Below are 23,722 nucleotides of genomic sequence, written 5' to 3' on the forward strand. Positions count from 1 at the left end.
TATGAACGATCTCGTTCATAAATGAACGAGAACTCGTTCATATCTTTCAGTGTGGAGACTCCAGCGATGAACGATGCGCGTCCCCGCGCTCGTTCATCGCTGGTCTCCCGTCGGCTGTGCATGCAGGCCAATATGGACGATCTCGTCCATATTTGCCTGCACTTCAATGCAGCCGCGTGACGGGGGGAGTGAAGAAACTTCACTCCCTTCGTCACTGCCCCCCCCGCCGCCGGGTCGCTCGTCGGCCGTATAGGCCGTCGGGCACCTCGGCGGCGCATCGTCTAATGAGTAGGGCCCCTTACATTACGAAACTACCAAATGTCAAACTGTTGGATATGGGGCGGCAGGAACAAGCACTTTGTGGCAAAAACAAGTATGATATGCTCTTGATTCACACGGTAGCTGGGATAGGGTAAACTTTTGTAAATCTTTAAAGGGGTCAATAAACTAGTATTCTGCAATTGTTAGTGGGAAAAAATGAAAGGTGCTGCTTTACAAAATCTACTTACATGTAAACATTGACTGTAGTAGTACAGGTATGGATGATACCAGCCCTAGTTTGTGTACGCGGAATGTGTGACATCTATTGACCGCTATCTGTCAGTCCTGGAACAGCTGTTCTGCGCATAGTGAGCAATGCAATCAGCCCCCTGCTCCTCTGGGCAGGTTGGTAGTGAGCAGCAAGTAGATAGGACAAACGACTCTTCCATAACCATTTTTATTGCCTCTGGATTGCACCAAAGTGGAACTTCCAGCTGTCACAAGACCTTCTCCTTTTTCTGCTGGACTCAGGGACACACACTGAAATAACATAGACACATTCTCATTTATTTATTTATTTTCATGCTTTTGCCCCTTCTCCATTTTCAAAACAAACATTTTCTTTCCTCCTTGGAGAAGGCTGGACTATCCTAAAAATACACAGCTTTGTATGTAAATAGATGAGGGCTGATTATATGCTGGGACTACAGCCAAGGTTTGAGAGAGCCTCAGGGTGTTTTACATTTAAAATGTGATGTCTGACAGGATCAGTGTGTCTGTCTTAACCCTGTAGTGGAATGGCATTGATCTTGCAGCAGTAATGGAACTGCTAACCCAACACAGACGATACTCTTATGCTATGTACTAAAGAACAATCCCGACCCCCTAGAAAATAAGGAATTTGATGATATGTTGTGTGAATGTGAATCTCCAAGGCTGACTTTGCAAGGTGAAAGGGTTAAGACAGCTTCTTGATTAGCATGAGACTGGGTTGGCTGTCTTGCTTCCTGCCCTTCAATAGCTTTTCACTGCATTCAAAGGCACAGAGCCATTCAACAGAGGACAGAGCAGGCTTTGCAGCGCTGGAAATACCTGGAAGCAAACTGTTTGGGTCTAATTGTATTGTAGACCACTAAACTTGCACTAGCGGCCTGGAGAGAGCATTAGAAAAAGAATATGAGCAGTGGCAGGAAAAGGCAACCAGTGAAACAAGCGGAGGGGAGAGACACTGACCAGCAAACCTAGGATTTCTCCTTTTTATCACTGTGAAAATCGGTGCAGGCGTGTGTCTGGGATGTGATGCGATGGGGAGCTTTTGCACGCCCAGTGTGTAAGGAACAGCTGTGTGGCTGTGAAGAATGAATATTGTCCCTTGATTACTGCAATGCCGATTTAGATTGCCTCATTGATTCGCTTCACGGAACCTGATAGGTGAAGAGCGGAGGGGGGGAAAAATCTACTCTCGTCGTCATCGCCTCCTCATTTTAATTCCACAACCATTGGGATATTGACAGTGGGTTGTTGTTTTTTCTTCTTCACAAGATCTTAGGTGCAAGGGTTCAGGTTGAAACCAAATTCTGTGGGTGTTTTTCTCAGTATTTGCTTGGTTCTTTTGTGTTGTGCCTCACAGTTGGCTAAGCAGCCCTATGCTGAATCAAGCTATTGTTTGGGATCTCAGAGCTTTCACGCTACAAATCTCTGCTCACTCCCCCTCCCCTTCTTTGGCTGAGAAGCCACATAATGTGCCTTTCCTCCACATGAATCTGGAAGCTATAAGCTGGATTGATTGCAAATGAAGTGTAATGCATTGTGGGACGTGTGTAAAATTGGATCATTCGAGGGAGAAAACGAACGGACCTGCAGCTGGCTTCCTAGAAGAGGTAGCAGCAAAATGTTTGCCGCCCATGCTCAAGCTGTGTGCTTAATGTTTTGATGAGAAAAAGGGAACAGCGGTGAGGCCTGTGTCATGCAGCTGGACAATTAGGCTTCAGGTAGCCTCACAATGAAGAAGACTCGGAGTACAACCTTACGCCGGGCTTGGCCTAGTGCTGATTTCTCTGACCGGGCCTCAGACCGCATGAGGTCCCGTAGTGAAAAGGACTATCGCCTGCACAAACACTTTCCACCAGCTTTTATTTCCCAGGCATCACGAGGCTATATGACATCAGGTTTGTCACATTTCGTACCTTAATTCTGTGCATCAATCCAGAACATAAGAATAATGGCATTTTTTTTTCCATGGTTTATTTATGACAGAAACAATTCTGAAATCAAAGGTATCTATCTATCTATCTATCTATCTATCTATCTATCTATCTATCTATCTATCTATCTATCTATCTATCCATCCTTAATATGGAGCTGTCTGGTCTATGTATATGCAATGTATAGGTGTATGTGTTTACACAGTGCTATGAATTCTATATATTTTGGTGCTGGTGTCTACATCCACCATTTTGTACATCACTAACATTCTATGTTAGGCCTCACAATATGGTGTTATTTGGCAAATAATGTATGCAGTACATCTAGATCTCCAGTTCAGCAACTGGATTGCTGGCCGCACTGTCCACACACACACACAGCAGCCCCTCAGCTCACCCTATGTTACAGATCCCCCCCCCCCATCTCTAAGGTATGTGCAGCTGGATGCCCAGTACTTACAATATGGTATAGAAAGAAGACTGCACATAATTTATAGCCATCGTGTATGATCTGACAGCCTCACACACATCTGTTATACTGAGACACCAACATGGGCATTTGCTGGAGTACAGACTTTCCCTCTGCTGCAGAAATGGTGCAGTAATAGTCTTACAGACAGAGAGACCCACACAAATCTGCAAGTTAAAGGAAGAAAAAGCTAACATGAAGTCTTTCTTCTATGTATGGTTTGAGATTGCTTTCTTTATTTCAGCGTTACTGCAAGATGGTAAAGATACACGCTAGTTTAATTTCTAGGACAGAAAAAAAAACAGGCATGCTTAAGCAATGACCAAAATCTATTTAAAGACTGCTGCGTAATCTTAATGCAAAGCAGCTCTGGGCTGCAGAAGGAATGGTGGTTGTGCTTCCCACAGCTAGACTGTATTCCGATCAACCTGAGCATATGCATTGGAAATATATATGGCAAGGCCTCATCTGAATCCTTCGATTAATCAGTATATCACATATACAGTGTAATGCATGTCACAGTGTAATAAATGGTATTTTGGTCATTTTTGTGAGAGATGGTCATAGCTGCTTGTCCCTCATCCCACCACCAAATGCTAACCATATTATACATTCATATTACAAGAAACATATTACATTTCTGTCTAAGGTCGGAGAAGTACAACTGGTATTTTTATTTCACTTACCCAGTTACAGCTACACTGTGATAAAGCTCTCTGTATCCATTTTAGCAGATTTACCCTGCATTTACCCTTTTACAGTGCCTTGCTTGTCAGCCTTCATATAGCACCAATACACCATGTATGACTTGTTAATGTGTCTCCGAAGGGTATAAGTAATGTGGGAACATGTAAGGCCTGCTGTGTATCCTGCAGGAAAGTCTGTCCCCTTCCCCTGGCATCGCAGATTTATGTAGTTAGCCTACAATGCTTTTGTATTATGACCCAGGAATATGTCACTGATGTACAGTATGTTGGCCTGGCTGCAGAACTATTGATATTTGGCATGTAATAGTAATACAACTGGACATTTTGGTTAACAAAAAAATTGCAACAATGAGAAACTAATCGTCTTTCCAGGGTCACCCGACTCCCAACATATTTCAGGATTTGGGATTTTATTTTTTGCATTTAGTATTAGTGTAAAATAGATTCAAATATGGCTGCCAGTGCATCAGTAGAAAGACACAACTTCATGTCCCAGTGACGTAACGTTCTCTTGACCACTGGAGTGAGCCTGACTCAGCTATATTGAGAAATGGTGTATAATTATTGAACTGGTTTAAAAAAAAAAAAAACCAGGAGCACTGGCAGTGTGGATCGTGGAACTTGGACCAGGTTTTATCACTAAACCGAAATAGTCCATCTACTCATTAATAAGTGATCAGCTATCCCTGGATTGTTCTGTGACATAAAATTCTTTTTCAAATGTCTTTTGTAGCAATGGGCTATTTTTGGATATGTATTGGAGTGCAGTGATTGTGGTATGGTACGTAAGTAGTTGACATATTCTTGCATGGACAGAATTTATTGAAGCCATGCAGTGAGTCCATAAGAGTATAAAACAAAGTCACTGTTTAGTAAATGTATAGGCTGGTTCTGTCCACTTGTGTAAAATGTTATGGTGTGACAAGTGGTGTGCTTCTAAAAAGATTACCAAGCCAATCTGTGTTCTATCTTGACACCAACATGTGAGAAAGTCTTGTGTCCTGTTAATGGGCAGCGATGCAATGATGTGTGTAGGGATAAAGCAGTGGGCGTTAGGGTGGCTGTAATGAGTTGATTTTGGTGGTGTAGAAAAATGAAGGATTTACAACATTGGTTTTGTTTGTGGTTAAAATCCTTCACCCTCTTCAAAGAAGAAATAGTATGCAGTGATTAAAAGTGTTGTAGGAGGTTTCACATAACCCTTTCATTATTGTGACCTGAGGCTATGTAGAGATCTTCATCAAGTCTGCCATGTTGATCTTGTACACCCATAGTGTACATATCAATTTTTCTACACTGTGTATTACATGCGATTGGTGATACCCCTTTCACATCGCAGTAGCGCGTCGGACCCGGGACTTGTGGTCAGCTTCTTCCTAGGTGCAACCCACTTGAGACCGCTTTCAGACTGGCGGTACCAACCGGGCATATTTCGGGGTTGGTGACGTTAGCGGTGAGGGCGACCTGGATCTCAGGTCATCTCCAAGTGCTGTCCCTTCCTATAGTGTGAACGGATCCCAGGTGGTATCGACCCAACAACCCGTTCAGACTGCACTTCAACCCGGGAATATCACTGCTCAATTTCGAAGTTGAACTACCGCGTCTGTTGTCCAGGGAAATTCTAACATACCCATTTCACCCCCGCCTCGACCTGGGTCGACCTGGCCTATACTGGGTTATTTTGGTGATTTGAAAGGGGTATGAGTGTGGTTGCCTCACAGCCCTGAGGTCTAGGGTCCAGTTCCCACCAAGGCTTGCGGGGGTTTCCTATGAGAGCTCTTGTTTCTTCCCACCATCCAAAAATATGCTTGCAGGTTAATTGGCTCCCAACAAATATGAACCCTAATGTATATCTGTGTGTACATGTGGTAAGGAATATAGATTGTAAGATACACTGGGACAGGGATTTTTGTGAATGACCAAATATTCTCTGTAAAGTGCTGCGGGACATTTTTGCGCTATATAACTAACTGCTAATAAATAAAAAAATAAGTATAAATGCTAGTAATTTTTCTTTTTAAACTCAGAAGCCATTTTTGCTTCCAATCTAATTCACTATGAGTATTTGTTCACAGTATCAGCTGATAATCTATACTTTATTATGCATGTGATCTGCAAACTGTACATCTGTTTTGTTCCTTTTACTTAATATATGTATCTATAATTGACAGCTGCAGTATGTTGGCCACAAGCCGTGGTATTGCTAAAACAACCTCAATGTCCCCAAGTATGGAGTACCATAACACTTGCACGCTCTTAAAAAGAAAGTCCACTACAAAATTATTTGGTTGGCGGTGTACACGTACATAAACTTGACCACTGTAACTGGGTTCTAATGTGATTGGGTTGGTTGTTTGAAATAAATGCATAATGTACTGTAGCAGTTTTCAACGTTGACCTCTAGTACCTCCCAACAGCTCACATTTTCAGGTTTTCCTTAATTTTGCACAGAACTATTTGCCTGTGCCCTAAAGAGAGACCTTCTCAAAGTACAACCTGCTGGTGTAACCCAATTCTATGCTTCTTATGGTTCATGTCCAGTCTTGTATGATTACCTTAGTGACAGTGATTATATAGGTACGTGTTTTGCTTCCTGGATGTTATTGTCTTATTATCCTGAGCTTTTCTTTACCTGAGCAGTGTTGTCTACCCTGACCTTATGACACCTTTTGACCTTGATTGTGCACCTGCTGATTTTGTACCACTTCTGTATGTTTGTGTATGCCTCAACCTACCTGACCTCTATCGCCATTTTGTTGGTTGCTAGTTGTAGCCATATTGGTCAATGGCTATATCTATGTGTGCAAGATTTGTGTGGAAACAGAGTGTAGTTAAACACATTAAGATCTAGGGGAAAGAGATTTGGTAAAGGTCACAACTAATCTGGACATAGTGACCGACCTGCCTTTTACAATTGATATTGAGAAACACAGGCCTATTGAATATGTTTAACTTGACACCTACGTTGGTGACCATTATTCAGCAAATCAATTCATTAGGAACCAGTCACATGAGTCATAAGATACCTTCACTGGTTCTTCACACATTTATTGGCTGTGTTCTTAATAATACCAGCTATAAAATGTCTTTCTCCAATGTAAGTAGCAGAATAAGGGGTCTATTTACTAAGCCTTGGATGGAGATAAAGTACCAGCCAATCAGCTCCTAACTAATTTGTTCAGGCTATGTTTGAAAAATGACAGTTAGGAGCGGATTGGCTGGAACTTTATCTCCTTTGACTTTATCGCCATCCAAGATTTAGTAAATAGACCCCTTAGTCTGTTGCACACTTGTACAGTACATTCTTTGTGTGGAATGTTGGAGGATGTCTACTGTGTCTTACTCTTTGCTTATAAATGCTATGCTGTTGTAATTGTTTTCAAATGCAATGTTGTGTTGTAATGCTCTATATGACAAAGGCATGAAAACATGTTTGCCTACTTTCTTAACTGCCCTTACTGCTTTATGTAAATTAAACAAACCAAGCGTGATTGGTGGATGGTTATAAATGAGTAATGGACCTACTATTAGTGTCTTCCTAGAGGCAAGCTACTCAACTGTCTGTTGTCGCTTTTGTAGAATTTATCCGTAAAGTTTGTCTGTTCTGAATATTCTCATATGAGCAGGTTTCTGTTGAAAGTGTAGCCTTGTGCCATCTTTTATGCCTTTTATTGCAACAAAGTAAAATAAAGGCTATGTTAATTTTTGTCCTATACAATGATGCCTAAGTTATTTACAATTTTATTAATATTAATTCATATAGCACCAGCATATTCCTTTGTGCTTCACAGTTGGGAACAAAACCGTAATAAAGCAAGACTGGTAATAACAGAAAGACAGAGAGGTAAGAGGGCCCTGCTCACAAGTTTACAATCTATGTAGAACTAGGAATTTAACACATGAGGATAAGTGCTGCATATTCCTTATTCGTCTGGCCAGACTGCCAGGGTAAAAGGCTCTTGGGTGTACTGTTTGATCCAGTCACACAGCAGTGTGGGTCTTGGGTAAGAGGAGTGTGTGAGTGTAGAAGAGAACATATGTAACCATGCAGAGGGGAGGCAGTTGGTTATAATAGGTTATGGAGGTTGCCAGGTCTCCTGAAGAGGTGAGTTTTCCGGGAATGCCTATAGGTTTGGAGAATAGAAGAAGGTATTGTATGAGGGAGGGCGTACAGCTACCCGTCCTGTAACCAGGACTGGTAGTAGGTAATGAGTGAGAGACGCAGAGGGGTTGAATTGGTAGATAAATAGTTGAATGCTGGTGTAGTTTTGTTGATGTACTTATATGTATGTAAGCAGAAGTTTATATTGAATTTGGTCAAAAAAATCAAGATGTACTTAATATTCCGGTGCACAAGATCCCAACTGTATGTATTAGGGATAGGGTTAAGCACTAGGGAAAGGCTTAGGCTGTGTGTTGTTGTTGGGGGGCTGAGGGGGGGATTAGGGTTAAGCTTCGGGAGGAGTGGGTTAGGGTTTGGCTGTGGGAGAGGTTAGCTAGGATTAAGGTTAAAATTTTTACCAAAAATCATCAGGATTTTGAACTTTGGTATGCCGCTGTCGGCATTCTGACTGTAGGGATCCTGTGCGCCAGGATTTTGATGCCAACCCAATCTAGTATTAATCAACAATAGTATCTACTGTGTATTTACTATTATAAGGTTTAATATGATAAAGTTCACTTGATTATTAAGTTTTTTCACTCCGTTTCAAAATCTAATTTTACAACTTAAAATTCAAGTGATACACTAGACATTTGGGGCCTTCTAAAACATAAATTCATAAATATAACTGGTTAAAAGTAAAAAATCTCAGATAAAATGTAATAATTCTCAGACCTTACCGACAGAATTCTGACTTTAAAATATTCTTAAACATAAAGGGGGTATCCAATTAGCCGTGGTTATTTACCGCTGCTAATTGTCTCGCCAGGGGCTATCCAGTTAGCCCCAATAAACCGGCGAGAGCCGCGGCTTATTCTGGGAATTTTGTTTCACTTGCATCAGGCAGGCGAAACCAAATCCCCGGAAACAGCCTCGTTGTATATGCAGCCCAGTTTGGTGTATTTGCTGGCACTCACGGGAGGCAGTAAATTGACCGTCGAACAGGATCCCGGTGGTCAGTATACAGATGCCAGAATCCCAACACCATCTACAATACGTTTTCCCACTTGGGTGGTGGTCCACGCCACCACCCAAGGGGGAATAGAACCCTGTGGCGACCGTAGGTCGTCACGGGGCCTGAAGCATGGCAACGGCTTCCAGCCCACAAGGGGACACGATGCGCTCGCTGCCGGAATCCCAGGTGTCTGGATCCCGGCGTCAGTCTCCTGACCGCCGGGATCTCATACTGATCCCGCATTCCCCCATAATATGCATGCTTTCCAAATTGCAGACTCTTTACTCGAACATTAATTGTATTGCTGACCCATTTAAGTATACAAATGGCAGCAAAAGAAATATTACAATTTACAGGCCTTGCCTGCTATGATTTTATGAACTGCCTTTTTCATTCAATGATTTTCCATTTTTATCCTAAAATACTGCTGCAGCTTGTATCTTGTTGATGTCTTAAATAAGGCTTGACAGCAAGGGGGCAATGTTTAATGTGTAATTACATTGGTATAATTATGTTTAAAAATGCTTAGTTGGTATAAAAGGTATTGAGTTGAAAGCATAGGCCAAAGCCTGATTATCTCCTCCTGCAAGCGCATGTTAACAGAAAGTTATTTTGCAGGGGTAAAGAGGCTTTCTGGGAATGTCCACAAAATACTCAATCCCAACTTCATGAAGTTCACTTAAATATAAAACTCAATGGCTCAAATGTATTAACCTGTGAGTTGCAGCCAAATGACGTAATTTAGGGCGTAGATTTAGAGCGGCAATAATTTTCAGCTTAAATTTTTGCTGCTCTAAATCTATGGGTTTAGGGGTGTATTCAATACCTGTCAGATCCTTTCTGGCAGAAAGGATCCGACAGGTCAGTATTCAATGAGCTGGATACTCCCGCCACTCCTTCCCGACAGCCGCTCCTCACCCGTCCCCGCCGCTTTGCCCCGACAGCCGCTCCCTGCTCCTCGCCTGTTCATGCCGCCTGTCCCGACAGCTGCTCCTCACCCGTCCATGCCGCTCCATCCCCGCTCGTCTCCACACATGGTCCCGTCCCCGCTGACCTGTCCCCCGTCTCATCTCCCCGATTCCGACATTGTCAATCTGACTTTAAAGAAAGTCGGATTTACATTGTCTGAACCGGGACCAAAACCTGTCGGATTTGGCCGCGGAACACGTGGATCAGCGGCTAATCCAACAATCCATGTGGTTTCCGACAAGTCAGGAATTCCCACATTGTCGGAAAAAATGACCCGGCATTGAATAGGTCGGAACCCCTCCCGACCTAAATCTGTCGGAAGCTGCCATCTTTCCGACAAGACGGCAGCTTCCGACACTTAGTGAATATACCCCATAATCTCTGAAATTTTGCTGGTGCCTACAACTCACAGGTTATTAAATTTCGGAAATGAGTTTGCACTTAGACATGCTCCTGTACTTATTTCTCATTCTAAAAGCTCACCCTGATCTACTCATCTACTTGTTCCAAAAACTCCTCACTCCTCAGGTAACACCATCTAGATGGGCTCATGCAGTGGCGTTTCTTGCGGCGGCGAGCCGTGCAACCGTACGGGGCGCCCGCCGCGGCACTTCCTGAGCACTTTCAAACCCCTCTCCTCCCGAGTGCCCAGCTCGGGGGGCGGGATTTCGCGGAAATGACGCGTTTGCGTCGTGACATCACGACACATTCGCGTCATTCCACGAAACCCCGCCCCCCGAGCTGGGCACTCGGGAGGAGGGAGAAGGGGGAGCCAAGACGGCCAGCGCTGCGCAGACAAGGGAGAGGCGGCCGAAGAGCGGGAAGAACCGCTTCAAATGTAAGTCAGCCCCTCTCCCTCTCTCTCTCTCCCTCCCCCCCACCACCACCTGCCGTACTGTGTAAAATGGGGACACTTGTCTGCCGGAATGTGTAAAATAGGGACACTTGTCTGCCGGAATGTGTAAAATGGGGACACTTGTCTCCCGGAATGTGTAAAATGGGGACACTTGCCTGCCGTAATGTGTAAAATGGGGACACTTGCCTGCCGTAATGTGTAAAATGGGGACACTTGCCTGCCGCAATGTGTAAAATGGGGACACTTGCCTGCCGCAATGTGTAAAATGGGGACACTTGCCTGCCATGCTGTGTAAAATGGGGGCACGTGCCTGCCGCAATGTGTAAAATGGGGACACTTTCCTGCCGCAATGTGTATAATGGGGACACTTTCCTGCCGCAATGTGTAAAATGGGGACACTTTCCTGCCGCAATGTGTAAAATGGGGACACTTTCCTGCCGCAATGTTTAAAATGTGAACACTTGCCTGCCGTACTGTGTAAAATGGGGGCACGTGCCTGCCGCAATGTGTAAAATGGGGACACTTTCCTGCCGCAATGTGTAAAATGGGGACACTTTCCTGCCGCAATGTGTAAAATGGGGACACTTTCCTGCCGCAGTGTGTAAAATGGGGACACTTTCCTGCCGCAGTGTGTAAAATGGGGACACTTTCCTGCCGCAATGTGTAAAATGTGAACACTTGCCTGCCGTACTGTGTAAAATGGGGGCACGTGCCTGCCGCAATGTGTAAAATGGGGGACACTTTCCTGCCGCAATGTGTAAAATGGGGACACTTTCCTGCCGCAATGTGTAAAATGGGGACACTTTCCTGCCGCAATGTGTAAAATGGGAACACTTGCCTGCCGTACTGTGTAAAATGGAGGCACGTGCCTGCCGCAATGTGTAAAATGGGGACACTTTTTTCTGCCGCAATGTGTAAAATGGGGGCACGTGCCTGCCGCAATGTGTAAAATAGGGACACTTGCCTACCGTGCTGTGTAAAATGGGGACACTTGCCTACCGTGCTGTGTAAAATGGGGACACTTGCCTACTGTACTGTGTAAAATGGGGACACGTGCCTGCCGCAATGTGTAAAATAGGGACACTTGCCTGCCGTGCTGTGTAAAATGGGGTCGCGTGCCTGCTGTAATGTGTAAAATGAGGACTTTTTTTTTTTTTTAATCCTGTGGTGGCTGTGATGATGAGATCAGATGAGGTCACACCCATCTTAACAAAGCCACGCCCATTTTAACGAGGTCACGCCCCCCTGCCGGGAGCGCGCGCGCCATCGTCGCGAGCATACTTTTCCTCTTTATATCTATGGGGGGGGGGGGGGGCGCATTTTTTCTTATGTGAATGGGGGGGGGGGGCGCATTTTTAGATCTCGCACTGGGAGCCAAATTGGCTAGAAATGGCCCTGGGCTCATGCACTGATTTGTGACCTTACAAACGTCTGGTTTGGGACATTAGTTTTGCAGCTTTGTTAATTACTTTTATTATTGCCCAGAGATCTAATGTATTTTCCTACAGTATATAAATAATTGTAGTTTTTCAGGGCTACAGGTGGCAGCACATTAAGCGTAATGTTAGGGCCACACATAGCGGCCAAGTGGGTCCCGCTTGTCCGGGAGGGGGTTTTGTGTGCACACGGATCCTGCACTGTGTGAACACATACATTGAAATGTATGTGTTCACATTGAAATCCCACCGTCATGTCATCCGGCTCAACCGAAGCGACCTGTGGTTGTATCCGGCGGCGGCGGGACTGCTGCACATGTGTGGGCGTCTGCGTAGGCACCCATGTGCAGTCTCCTTCCGGACAAGCGGTTCCGCTTGGCTGCTATGTGTGGCCCTACCCTAAGGATTTTAAAGGTGCTTATACAATAATTAGTTTGGAATTTTATGACATCACCCTTCTCAGAGCATGTTTTTGGCAATATGCTCATCAGTGAGCAGGAAGGCTCTGACATGCAATTAAAGAACATGCTCTGTGTTAATGCAACATGCTGGCACTTCAAGAGGTAAAAATACCATTTATCAAGAGGGTATGTCTGAGGGAATCCAATGGAAAACAGGCCCAAGATTCTTCAGGTCTACAAATCTGGTCCTTTTTTTTGTTTACTGCTCGTTGCTAGAGGCAAGATTGTTTTTTTTTTTTGTATTGCTCATTGCTAGATTGCTGTTGCCAGGATGTGTCATTAACAAACATAAGACAACACGGGTGCTCTGATTTGTTATTAGTTTAAGGAAGCTGTTTATTAAGTGGACAATCGTGGCCAGTCAGTGTACTGTGCAAGCAGCTCCATACGGAGCTGCCTACTAGTTGGTGCTGTTCATCTCGCCTCAAAATGTGCGCAACATTGAGGCTTTGGCTCTTAGTGAGCATCATTATAGTAGTAGCCACCAGCTGCAGACATGACATGTACACTAGCCACAAAAGATCAGCTATAATTATTAGCCACAAGACCAAAAGTTTCCAGTATTTGCCATAACATTGGTTAACTACCTTATCTGCTAGAAAGAAGATTGACGTCTGCAACTGCTTTATTTACCAGCAACACTAGCCACAGAACGTTCAGTGTGCTTTATTTACCAGCAACACTAGCCACGGAACGTTCAGTGTGCTTTATTTACTAGCAACACTAGCCACGGAACGTTCAGTGTGCTTAATATACCAGCAACACTAGCCACAGAACGTTCAGTGTGCTTTATTTACCAGCAACACTAGCCACAGAACGTTCAGTGTGCTTTATTTACTAGCAACACTAGCCACGGAACGTTCAGTGTGCTTTATATACCAGCAACACTAGCCACAGAACGTTCAGTGTGCTTTATTTACCAGCAACACTAGCCACAGAACGTTCAGTGTGCTTTATTTACCAGCAACACTAGCCACAGAACGTTCAGTGTGCTTTATTTACCAGCAACACTAGCCACAGAACGTTCAGTGTGCTTTATATACCAGCAACACTAGCCACAGAACGTTCAGTGTGCTTTATTTACTAGCAACACTAGCCACAGAACGTTCAGTGTGCTTTATTTACCAGCAACACTAGCCACAGAACGTTCAGTGTGCTTTATTTACCAGCAACACTAGCCACAGAACGTTCAGTGTGCTTTATTTACCAGCAATACTAGCCACAGAACGTTCAGTGTGCTTTATATACCAGCAACACTAGCCACAGAACGTTCAGTGTGCTTTATATACCAGCAACACTGGCCACAGAACGTTCAGTGTGCTTTATATACCAGCAACACTAGCCACAGAACGTTCAGTGTGCTTTATTTACCAGCAACACTAGCCACAGAACGTTCAGTGTGCTTTATTTACCAGCAACACTAGCCACAAAATGTTCAGTGTGCTTTATTTACCAGCAACACTAGCCACAGAATGTTCAACACTAGCCACAAAACGTTCAGTGTGCTTTATTTACCAGCAACACTAGCCACAGAATGTTCAGTGTGCTTTATTTACCAGCAACACTAGCCACAGAACGTTCAGTGTGCTTTATTTACCAGCAACACTAGCCACAGAACGTTCAGTGAGCTTTATTTACTAGCACCAAATTGCAGGTCTGCTTTATGTATAAGCAATCAAATTGCAGGTCTGCTTTATTACCTACAATCAGTCTACTTTGTATACTAGCTACCAGTCCACAAGATGTGTATCTATATAGTTGCTTGATTGAGGGTGTGTTTTGTATACTATTCAACAAATGGTATCTGGACAGAATGGACTTTGTTTTGTATCATTCCTTGCTCAATATGTTAGGTGTATTTCTCAGTGTCTGCTCTCATTATGTGTTTTATTGTTCAGTGTGTACAGCCAGAGAGGTCTGCATGTCACCCACTTGATGCATGTTTCATACCTCCCAACATCGGCGGTGCGCAGGGAGGAACATTTGTGCGTGCCAATGGCACACGTCCGAATTAGGGTATATGACTTAGTGGCAGTGGGCATTTCCTAATGGGGAATGCTGAACTTGCGAGCCACACCCCTGTTTTTCGTCATGCTGGGGGTTTTCCCAGCAATCCGGGAGCTGCGTGACAGCCCCCAGCCTCTCTCCCAGCCAGCACCGTGTGTGTGGATGACGGGAGCATGCACACGGGAGAAAAGGGTCTGCCCCTCTGAAATTAGGACAGTTGGGAGGTATGTTGTTCCCATTATTGATAATAGCTTTATAGAAGCCCGATCACATGCTCAGGAAACATGGAGTTGTAACAATGTAGTTTCCTGTCACTATTATATATGATATGATAAAATATTTTTCTATAAATTGTAAATTGGTGTATTCAGAATTTTCCATGGGGTGAAGATTTAAGTTAGGGCTGTCATTAAAGCTAGTTTATGTTTTCCAAACCCTAAAGTAAATCTTTTTTTTTTTTTTTAAAGGTGATGTTATTATAAATGGCAGGCAGCGTAACGCAACGTTATGTGATTCGCTGATTTAAAGTTAGCAATGACAAAATTATAGCATATTGGAAGTGCAGAGTCCCAGCGGAGGACATCTTTGCTAGGCATTGCAGCCTAATTAATAGAGTGTTGAGGAGCAATGTGAAGTCACCTATTATCAGTGATGTTAGCAGTACAGTGACAACCCATTGAACCACAGTTTAGTAAAATCTGACTTTATACTCACAGAATCTGATTTTGCAGTTTTAATCTCAGACACGGGACCTGTATACAGTACACACTTGTGCTATGACAGTCGTCCTCCAGTGTTGGTGCAAGAAGTTAGCAGGAGCTAATTCACTTATCTGCTCTGGCCTGGGGTTCTTTGTAGAGGTGCATCTACTCTTTGCATAACAAAGATCATCAAGACTGCAGATTGGAGCAAACTGGGTTTGTTAATTTATTGTGAGAAATGTAAATGTATTCTAATGGACAGTCTTGTCATTTAACACATGGTCAATAATTAGCTGGAGGAGGTAATGGGTTCATTAAGAGCTCTGTTTGAAAAGAGAGTGAATTAGTCCTGGGGAAACTACATAAATGGTAATTGGGTGGGTTTCTGAGTTTTCTAGTGACTTTCCCTAAAGCTTTTTGTAGAGTTAATGATGGAGAATACTGATTAGGGCATGTAGACCATCTAAAGGTTGGACTATAAAGGGGAGTACACACAGAGAGATCCATGCTTAAAATCTAAGCAATCTGACTAGATTGCTTAGATTTTAAGCACAGATCACTCTTGTGTACCCCCTACAGCGATAGCGATGCACAGCCTCGCGCATCGCTATCGCTGGTGCTAAATTGGCCTGCATGCAGGTGAAATGAGCGGTCCCCCGTCCTCCTCCGCATCGCTCAGCACACATCTCTCCCGTGTATATTGGCCTTAACTATAAAAGTTTGTATGTAAATACTGTATACTCTCACACAAGTGTCTTTATAATAGTTCTGTGTGTGTGCGCACACGCTTCCTGTATTTCCAATGCACATTTCCTACCTGGAATAGCCTAAATGTCTGTGACAGAGATTAGGTGCATGAAGTACATGCAAGGTGATCATATTGCAGTATTGGGCATTTGAAAATTATCTACCCGACAAGCCACCTGTGTTACAGAACACATAGTAAACAATGAGTTACATAATAAGCAAATTCCTTCATGGGATTATTTTCCTGGAAAACCACCTGTGTAATTTTAGCCCTTTGACAGGAGCCACACATCACTGGTTTTTGCTGCTGTTTGAGTAATCCGATTCACAATATTTTGGTATAACTATTACGTCTTCAAATACACCTACACATGGACACACAGCAGCGGGCTAACAATAAATACTCTGTACTGCTAGTAACAATGCAGTGCCCTCTTCCTTCATTCGTAACTCCTAATACTATACCTGTTACGAGTGCGCCGGTCTTCCGCAGTTTCCATTATCTTTACTAGAGTGGGTAAATGCTTGTTTACTGCTGCTTAATCACTCCTCCCCCCATGCAACACATTATTAATTGCATCTGTTTGTGAATCTCTATCCTACTGTCTGCTCTCACAACCCCTTTCTCTTTGGTTTTATAATTGAGATTGCGGTTATCATATGTATGTATGTGGTTGTAATTGTGTTCATATCATACTTGCCAACTCTCCCTGATTGTCAGGGAGACTCCTGGAATAGTAGAAATCTTATCTACAATAAAAATGTTGACAGGCATTTTGAGGACCCCGGAAGGCCGGTGTCGTGATGTTGTAAGACTGTAAACATGATGAGTTATCATCATGTTTAAAGTTGTTCTGCTGGCATGCGTATAATGTTTAAAGTAGCATTTCACCAGTGACGTGCAGTGAGGAGAGGCAGGTGGGGCAGAGCCTTTCCTGTCAACCAATCAGCAGTTCTGTATCATTTTATAGTATGCAAATTATAGATGTTACTTCAGTGCTGATTGGTTGCCATGGGCAACTTCTCCACTGGCTCACTTCTCTGCTCTTATCACTGCTTAGTAAATGTACCCCTAAATCTGGTGAAAGGGGTGGGTGAGCCTGGTGACAGGGGGAGGAGGGCGGATTAGTCTGGAAAAAGGGGTTGGTGAGGCTGGTGACAGAGGGAGGAGGGGGGGATTAGTCTGGTGACGGGGAGGAGGGGGATTAGCATGGTGACTGTGGGAGGAGAAGGGATTAGACTGTTTATGGGGTAGAGGGGGATTGTAGGAGGCACTGTCAATTGTGCTGGGTTATGTTTACCTGTCACTGGCAGATGGCAGCTCTGGCTCAGGAATCGGGTGCACCGGGGACCTACCAGCACACAGTGATAGTTTCAGGGGAGACCCAGCCTTCGGAGACCGCCAATCAGCGCGCAGCCGCGGCCCGCCCGCCCGGCATCTAAAGGAAGCTGCGTCTGAGCCAGGAACTCTGCGAGAGCCACCAAAGCTGGAGATACAGCACGGGCTTCCGGGTCGGCTGTGATCCAGGCTGCCCGGCACCGGCTCATTGTGCCGTATTAGCAGCGTACACTGTAGTGCCGACACCGGTCCCCTCCCATCATCCCTTGATTTTTACACTGTGCGGCGGTGCCAACAGCAGCTGAGCAGTGCTGCTTGGTCCTAGTGCCGCTGGATCCTCCCAGTTCCCTGCAGCCGGCTGTAAATAGAGGTGCTCCTGGGTTGGCTCTGCAGCTGTGCCCACCAGACCGTGGCGTCACTGGCAGGCTGTTGTAGCAGGAATTTTGTTTTCCTGTTTACAGTAGCACAGTAGTATGCAGGCGCCATGGGCCTATTTCGCTGTGGGCCTGGAGCTGCAGCTCCATCAGCCCCATTGTTAATCCGGCCTTGGGTCCCGTACAAATCCATTAGCGTTGGGCATCTTTTTTTTTGCCGAAAGTGCATCTTATTTGCATCTCTATGTGAATAGGACACACAAGCAGACTCGAATTGGATGCATAGGCTTATGCTGATTAAAGTGATTTGCAGCATGCCCATATTCTGTGTGCGTCTGTGGCTGTATCTGCAGACAAAATAGTACGTTATCATTTTGTTTGCCGATACAGCCACGGTCGCACACAGAATATAGTCATGCCGCATGTCATTTTAATCAGCACAAGCTGCTTATGCGTCTTATTTGCACCGCTTTGCGAATAAGAGGCATCTTAATGGAAAACGTTGCATATAAAGACGCTCTGTGCGACCGAGCCACGGCATGGTGTGATTAGAAGGGCTTTTTAATGTGTAGGTAGGCTAAGGGCGGGATGTATCAACATACATCGCCACCCTCGCCGCCTATTGCAGCGATGTTGTTCTCATGTACTAACATATGCGATCAATATCGCAATGCGATGATGGAGCCCCCCGCGATACCTGTGAGGTGGTGTGCGGGGGGTCTCCGTCACCTCCCCGGGATCTTCACCTGCTCCCCTGCCGGGAATCAGGCAGCAGGCTGTCCCTGGCGCCTCTTCCTTCCCCCCCTGCAGCCGGAAGGACCTCCAACTGTGTTGCTAGGGGGAGGAGGAGATTACCTTCCGGGTACAGGCTTCCTGGAGGAAGGTATGCCGGGGAGGAGGTGTTTGCGGTGGGGGTCAGCGTCTGCGGCGGGTTGCGGCAGCCAGTGAAAAGAAGCCCTTAGGCTTCTATAGGGTATCGCCAATGAAGAGATGGCGATACCTTCATTGGCGAAAACGCGGCGGATAGTACATATGAAAATGTGATAAAACCCCCGAAAACGGGGGTTTTATCGCATTTTTCCTTAAGTACATACCACCCTACATGATAGTGGACACACCTGTAAGTCCCCCAGATGGGGCTCCAGTGCATCAAATTACAGATATTATGAATCAGGGACCAATTTAGATGATTCTCAAGTAACACTATGCCGCATATTACATCTTATGTTTTCTCAGGAACACAGGAATTGGACAATATTGGAAATGGTCGGTTTCAATTACACCATGCAGATCATTTGTCAAAACAACAAAATGAGCAACTGTTTAATAAATATTACTAATTCTAGGCTGAAACTTACACATACACACACATACACACACACACACACACACACACACACACCCACATACACACACACACACACACACACATATATATATATATACTGTGTGTGTGTGTGTATATATATATATATATATATTATAGTACAGTAATAACATAGGTCAGTTGGTGAGTTGTAAACCTTTATTCGCACAATCACAATAAATATAAACACACACTCCAATAAGCTCGTATTCAAATTAAAATGACCTACCAATAAATGAGAACCCCCCCCAAAAAAACAACAAAAAAAAAAAACAACACAAAACAAACAATTAAATTATATTACATGCATATTTATTAAGAGAGCCTGCCAATGGTTGGTTATTTTGACCACAGGATTTAATACAGCAATAACATTGAATGCAAAACCATTTAATTTTATGCTGAAAATCTGAAGCTTTGAAAACCCGCTAATTGGGTAAATATATCACACAAAGTATTAAGCCGGGTACACATTAGAGCGATATCGGCATGTTTTGTTGTATTGGAACAACAAATCGCATGTATGGTCTAATGTGCGTGTCTGATTGTGCACTCCCACGGGTCGTATGTGACATCTTCTGGTTGGCCATGCTACATGATGCATTGTAATGAAGGACGGAACGAGATGTCGTCATTCTGTCATTCATTACAACGTGTAATGTGTACCGGCAATCTCCTATGGTCCGGGGCAAAGGGAAAAAAATTGCCAACTAATTGCTGGTCATGCAGGTGTGTACCCGGCCTTACTTTGGTTGGACAACTTGGTTAGTTCTGTTGGGCATTGTACAAAGTGCGACAGTCCCAGACAAGCAAGTGATTGAATTAGATTTTATTCCTCTAAAGATAAATTTTCAACAACTTTCCACTTCTCTGCAGTAACTCCTCTCACCAATCTCTACATTTACCACACCTGACACTGATATATCCTACCTGCACCAGACCCTAGAGAGTGCCCTTGATGAAGTGGCTCCAGCTACCCATCACACTCCACGTAGGCTTAGATGCCAACCGTGGCACTCTAAATCAACAAGACACCTACAAAAACTGTCACGTAAAGTAGAACGCCAGTGGCGTAAATCTCAAAATCCAAGTGACTTTCTTACTCCACTACCACTCCTATCGTCAAGCCCTGGACACTGCCAAACAAACATATTTTCAATCTCTAATCTTTTATCATGCCACCAACCCCAAGCTACGTTTTAATACATTTAAACCACTTCTTTACCCTCCCTCACCTCCCCCACTAGCTACTATCCATGCACAAGAACTTGCTTCCTACTTCAAGGATAAGATTGATAAAATCCGAGATGAAATTTTATGCTCTAACTCAGCCAGTGACCTGCTCAGTTCCCTACCTGAACACTCTGGCACTTTCTCTTCATTTGATCCCACAAGTGAAGATGAAGTATCAACACTCTTTTCATCCTCTTACTCCACTACCTCTCCTCTTGATCCTATACCCTCACAAGTCAACAAAACTCTCCTGTGCTTATCCCAACCTTAACTAAAATCTGTAATCTCTCTCTCCCTCTCTCTCTACTGGTATCTTTCCTTCTCTGTTTAAACATGCAGTGATTACTCCCATTCTAAAAAAAACACAACTCTGACCCAAACATACCCTCTAACTACCGTCCCATTTCTCAGCTACCATGTCCCTCCAAGCTACTTGAGAGACTTGCCTACACTTGCCTTACACACTTTCTTAAGTCCCACAACTTATTGGACCCACTTCAGTCAGGCTTTCGTGCCCAACACTCCACAGAGACGGCACTGTCCAAAATAGTGAATGATCTAGTCACTGCTAGATCGAAAGGCATTTACACACTTATTCTTCTAGATCTCTCTGCTGATGTTGACGCTGTTGACCACTCTCTTCTCATACAAACACTACAATCCCTAGGTCTTCAGGACACAGCCTTTTCTTGGTTCTCATCCTACCTATCTAATCGCTCTTTCAGTGTTCACTTCTCTGATTCTACCTCTTCTCTACCTCTATCAGTTGGAGTTCCACAAGGCTCAGTCTTGGGTCCTCTGCTGTTCTCAATCTATACCTCATCTCTTGGTAAACTAATCAGCTCCTTCAGATTTCAGTATCATTTGTACGCTGATGATACTTAAATCTACCTATCCTCCACAGATTTATCACCATATGTATTGGCTTTTGTCACTGAATGCTTGTCTGCCATTTCATCTTGGATGTCATCTCGCCACCTCAAATTCAACATTTCCAAAACAGAATTAATTATTTTCCCATCAGCCAAGAGTAGTTATCAACCTGAGATCTCCATAACTGTTGACAGTGCGACTATCCACCCTACCCCACAAGCTCGCTGCTTAGGTGTCACCCTTGACTCTGAACTGTCCTTTGTTCCACACATTCAACCTGTCTCTAAATCATGCACCTAAAAAACATATCCAAAATACACCCATATCTTACACAAGACACTGCAAAAACTCTAATCCATGCACTCATCATCTCCCGCATTGATTATTGTAATAGTCTCCTTACTGGTCTTCCCAAACATAGGCTCTCACCACTACAATCCATTTTAAATGCAGCTGCGAGGCTAATCTTTCTCGCTAGACGTTCTTCATCTGCTGATCTGCTCTGTCAGTCCCTCCATTGGTTACCGGTATTCTACCGTGTTAAATATAAAATTCTTTTACTTACATACAAGGCTATTAACCAAACTGCACCATCATACATCTCCTCACTCATCTCAAAATACCTTCCTACCAGACCTCTCTGCTCTGCACAAGATCTGCGTCTCTCATCCACATGTATTACTTGTTCCCACTCAAAATTACAGGACTTTATCCGGGCTTCACCCACTATGTGGAATGCCCTCCAATGCACAATAAGACTCTCCTCTAGTCTCCAAACCTTTAAACGTTCCCTGAAAACTCATCTCTTCAGAAAAGCCTACCAAATTCCAGACCCACCCACATAACCTTCAATGCTTCCCTATCCAATTACATCTTATCTGTACCGTCCACATAACCTCACATATTCTGTTTTCCAACATTGCTGGGTGATTATATCATACAACCCATTAAGAACCTAGCAATCTGGGGAACCATTATGTAATGGGTAGCATCTATCCTTGTGTATCATTGCCTATTTCCCTATAGATTGTAAGCTTGCGAGCAGGGCCTTCCTACCTCTATGTCTGTCTGTCTTTGCCCAGTTTTGTTCTATAACTGTTGTTCTAATTGTAAAGCGCAACGGAATATGCCGCGCTATATAAGAAACTGCTAATAATAATAATAATAATAAAGATGGCCATTAACTTCCACTGGCACAAGTGACATCCACTGACCCTTCATAGTGTAGTGGATTAATCTATGGTTGATGCAACAAGGGCATAGTTTGGGGGTTTTAGTATGTCATAATGACGACCGCACTATGCGTTATTTTCAGGTGGGAACACCAGGTTTTTGTGAATGAGTGAATATATGGCCTACAAGTTAACTTCTTGTGTACTTTCTTATTTCAGTCTTCATTATCTATAACTTCTCCCAATTCGGCCTCCCAAGATAGCTTATGCAGGTCTTGGGGTGAATCTGCTGAGTTATATCATGCTGGCCAATGTTTTCTGTCTACAGTTACCTTAAGCCGTGACAAAAGATATTAGAGGAATGACCTGAGCCTGGTAGTGTCTTGATGGTGACCGTTAATTTCCACGGTATAATGATGGAACAAACCGTGCAATGGATATTCAAAGTCTTTTCCAAAGTTGTTACCTTTTAATAACGCAGATTACCTTCAACAGGTTTAGTCCGATCTTCACCTTAAATTCAATCAATGCAACAATAAAAAAAAAAGTTTTTCATCATGAAGTATATTTATAAGTTGAAATATCCTATATAATAAAAGGTGAACACCGCTCCTCACCTCCAGGGGGGAATTCAAGTGTTTTGCATGCCGACGGCAACTAGATGGTGCCCGACGGAGCAATTCAAGTGTTGCTTCGTTCGGTACCGCATGGTCGCTGGTGCTGACATTACTGTTAAGTTGTTCCGTCATTTTGACGGGCTGGTAAGTAGTTGTAAATAAATGCGATTCTGCTTCTCTTAACTTATTTGAATTGTGGAAACCGTTTGAGTCACTTTATATGCACAGAATTTGTAAACATTTGCAATTTTGTTTTCACACTGTATTAAACTGTGATTATTTCTAGGTCAGTGACTTATAGTTTGTGTACCCAAAGCATGTATATTTTCTTCCAGGACAGTTTGGGGCTTATGTAAGCATGGTTGCTGAGATAGTGGCACATGTACAAGGTGGTGGCAATGACACATCAACAGTTGAGCAAGACTTTTTTATTCTTTTTTTCTGGAGAGGAGGAAGGGGTAAATTTCACTGTATTGACCATTAACAAAGCTTTTCCAGAGAGCAATCTGGTTGTATTTTTATGTCTTCTTTGGTAATGTGTGAAATTAGGTTTGTAACCAGAAGCTTTGCACAGGGTTAAACACAACATAAGCTCAGCAATTGTATGGACGTGCAAGCAAGGCAATGAAACATAAATGACACACAGCCCTTTTGTTTCTTCATTGTGTGATCACAATATAAGTGTGACAAGACCAGTAAAACAGTCATTTGGAAAAAGTTGTCTTAATGGGGATTGGTGGGGGGGCTGGTCTATAGGCCACAAACTGCAGACAGTGAATAGAAATAACTCTGCGCATTTGGACTTTGGATTGC

General features: G+C 43.7%; 1 protein-coding gene across 2 annotated transcripts in view; it reads left to right on the forward strand.

The window, feature by feature from the left end:
* Nucleotides 1-1,296: 1,296 nt before the first annotated feature.
* STOX2 (storkhead box 2) overlaps nucleotides 1,297-23,722 on the forward strand; it is a 248,373-nt gene continuing 225,947 nt past the window's right edge. Inside the window, exon 1 of one of the 2 annotated variants that reach the window (XM_063920706.1) lies at nucleotides 1,297-2,429. In XM_063920706.1, coding sequence (XP_063776776.1) covers nucleotides 2,264-2,429 — 166 coding nt within the window. In that variant the 5' untranslated portion in view covers nucleotides 1,297-2,263. Of the gene's footprint in view, nucleotides 2,430-7,441; nucleotides 7,486-23,722 lie in introns of those variants that run through there. The other variant, XM_063920710.1, reaches the window with a different exon arrangement.

This window comes from Pseudophryne corroboree, chromosome 1, assembly GCF_028390025.1.
Source record: "Pseudophryne corroboree isolate aPseCor3 chromosome 1, aPseCor3.hap2, whole genome shotgun sequence".
Taxonomy (NCBI): domain Eukaryota; kingdom Metazoa; phylum Chordata; class Amphibia; order Anura; family Myobatrachidae; genus Pseudophryne; species Pseudophryne corroboree.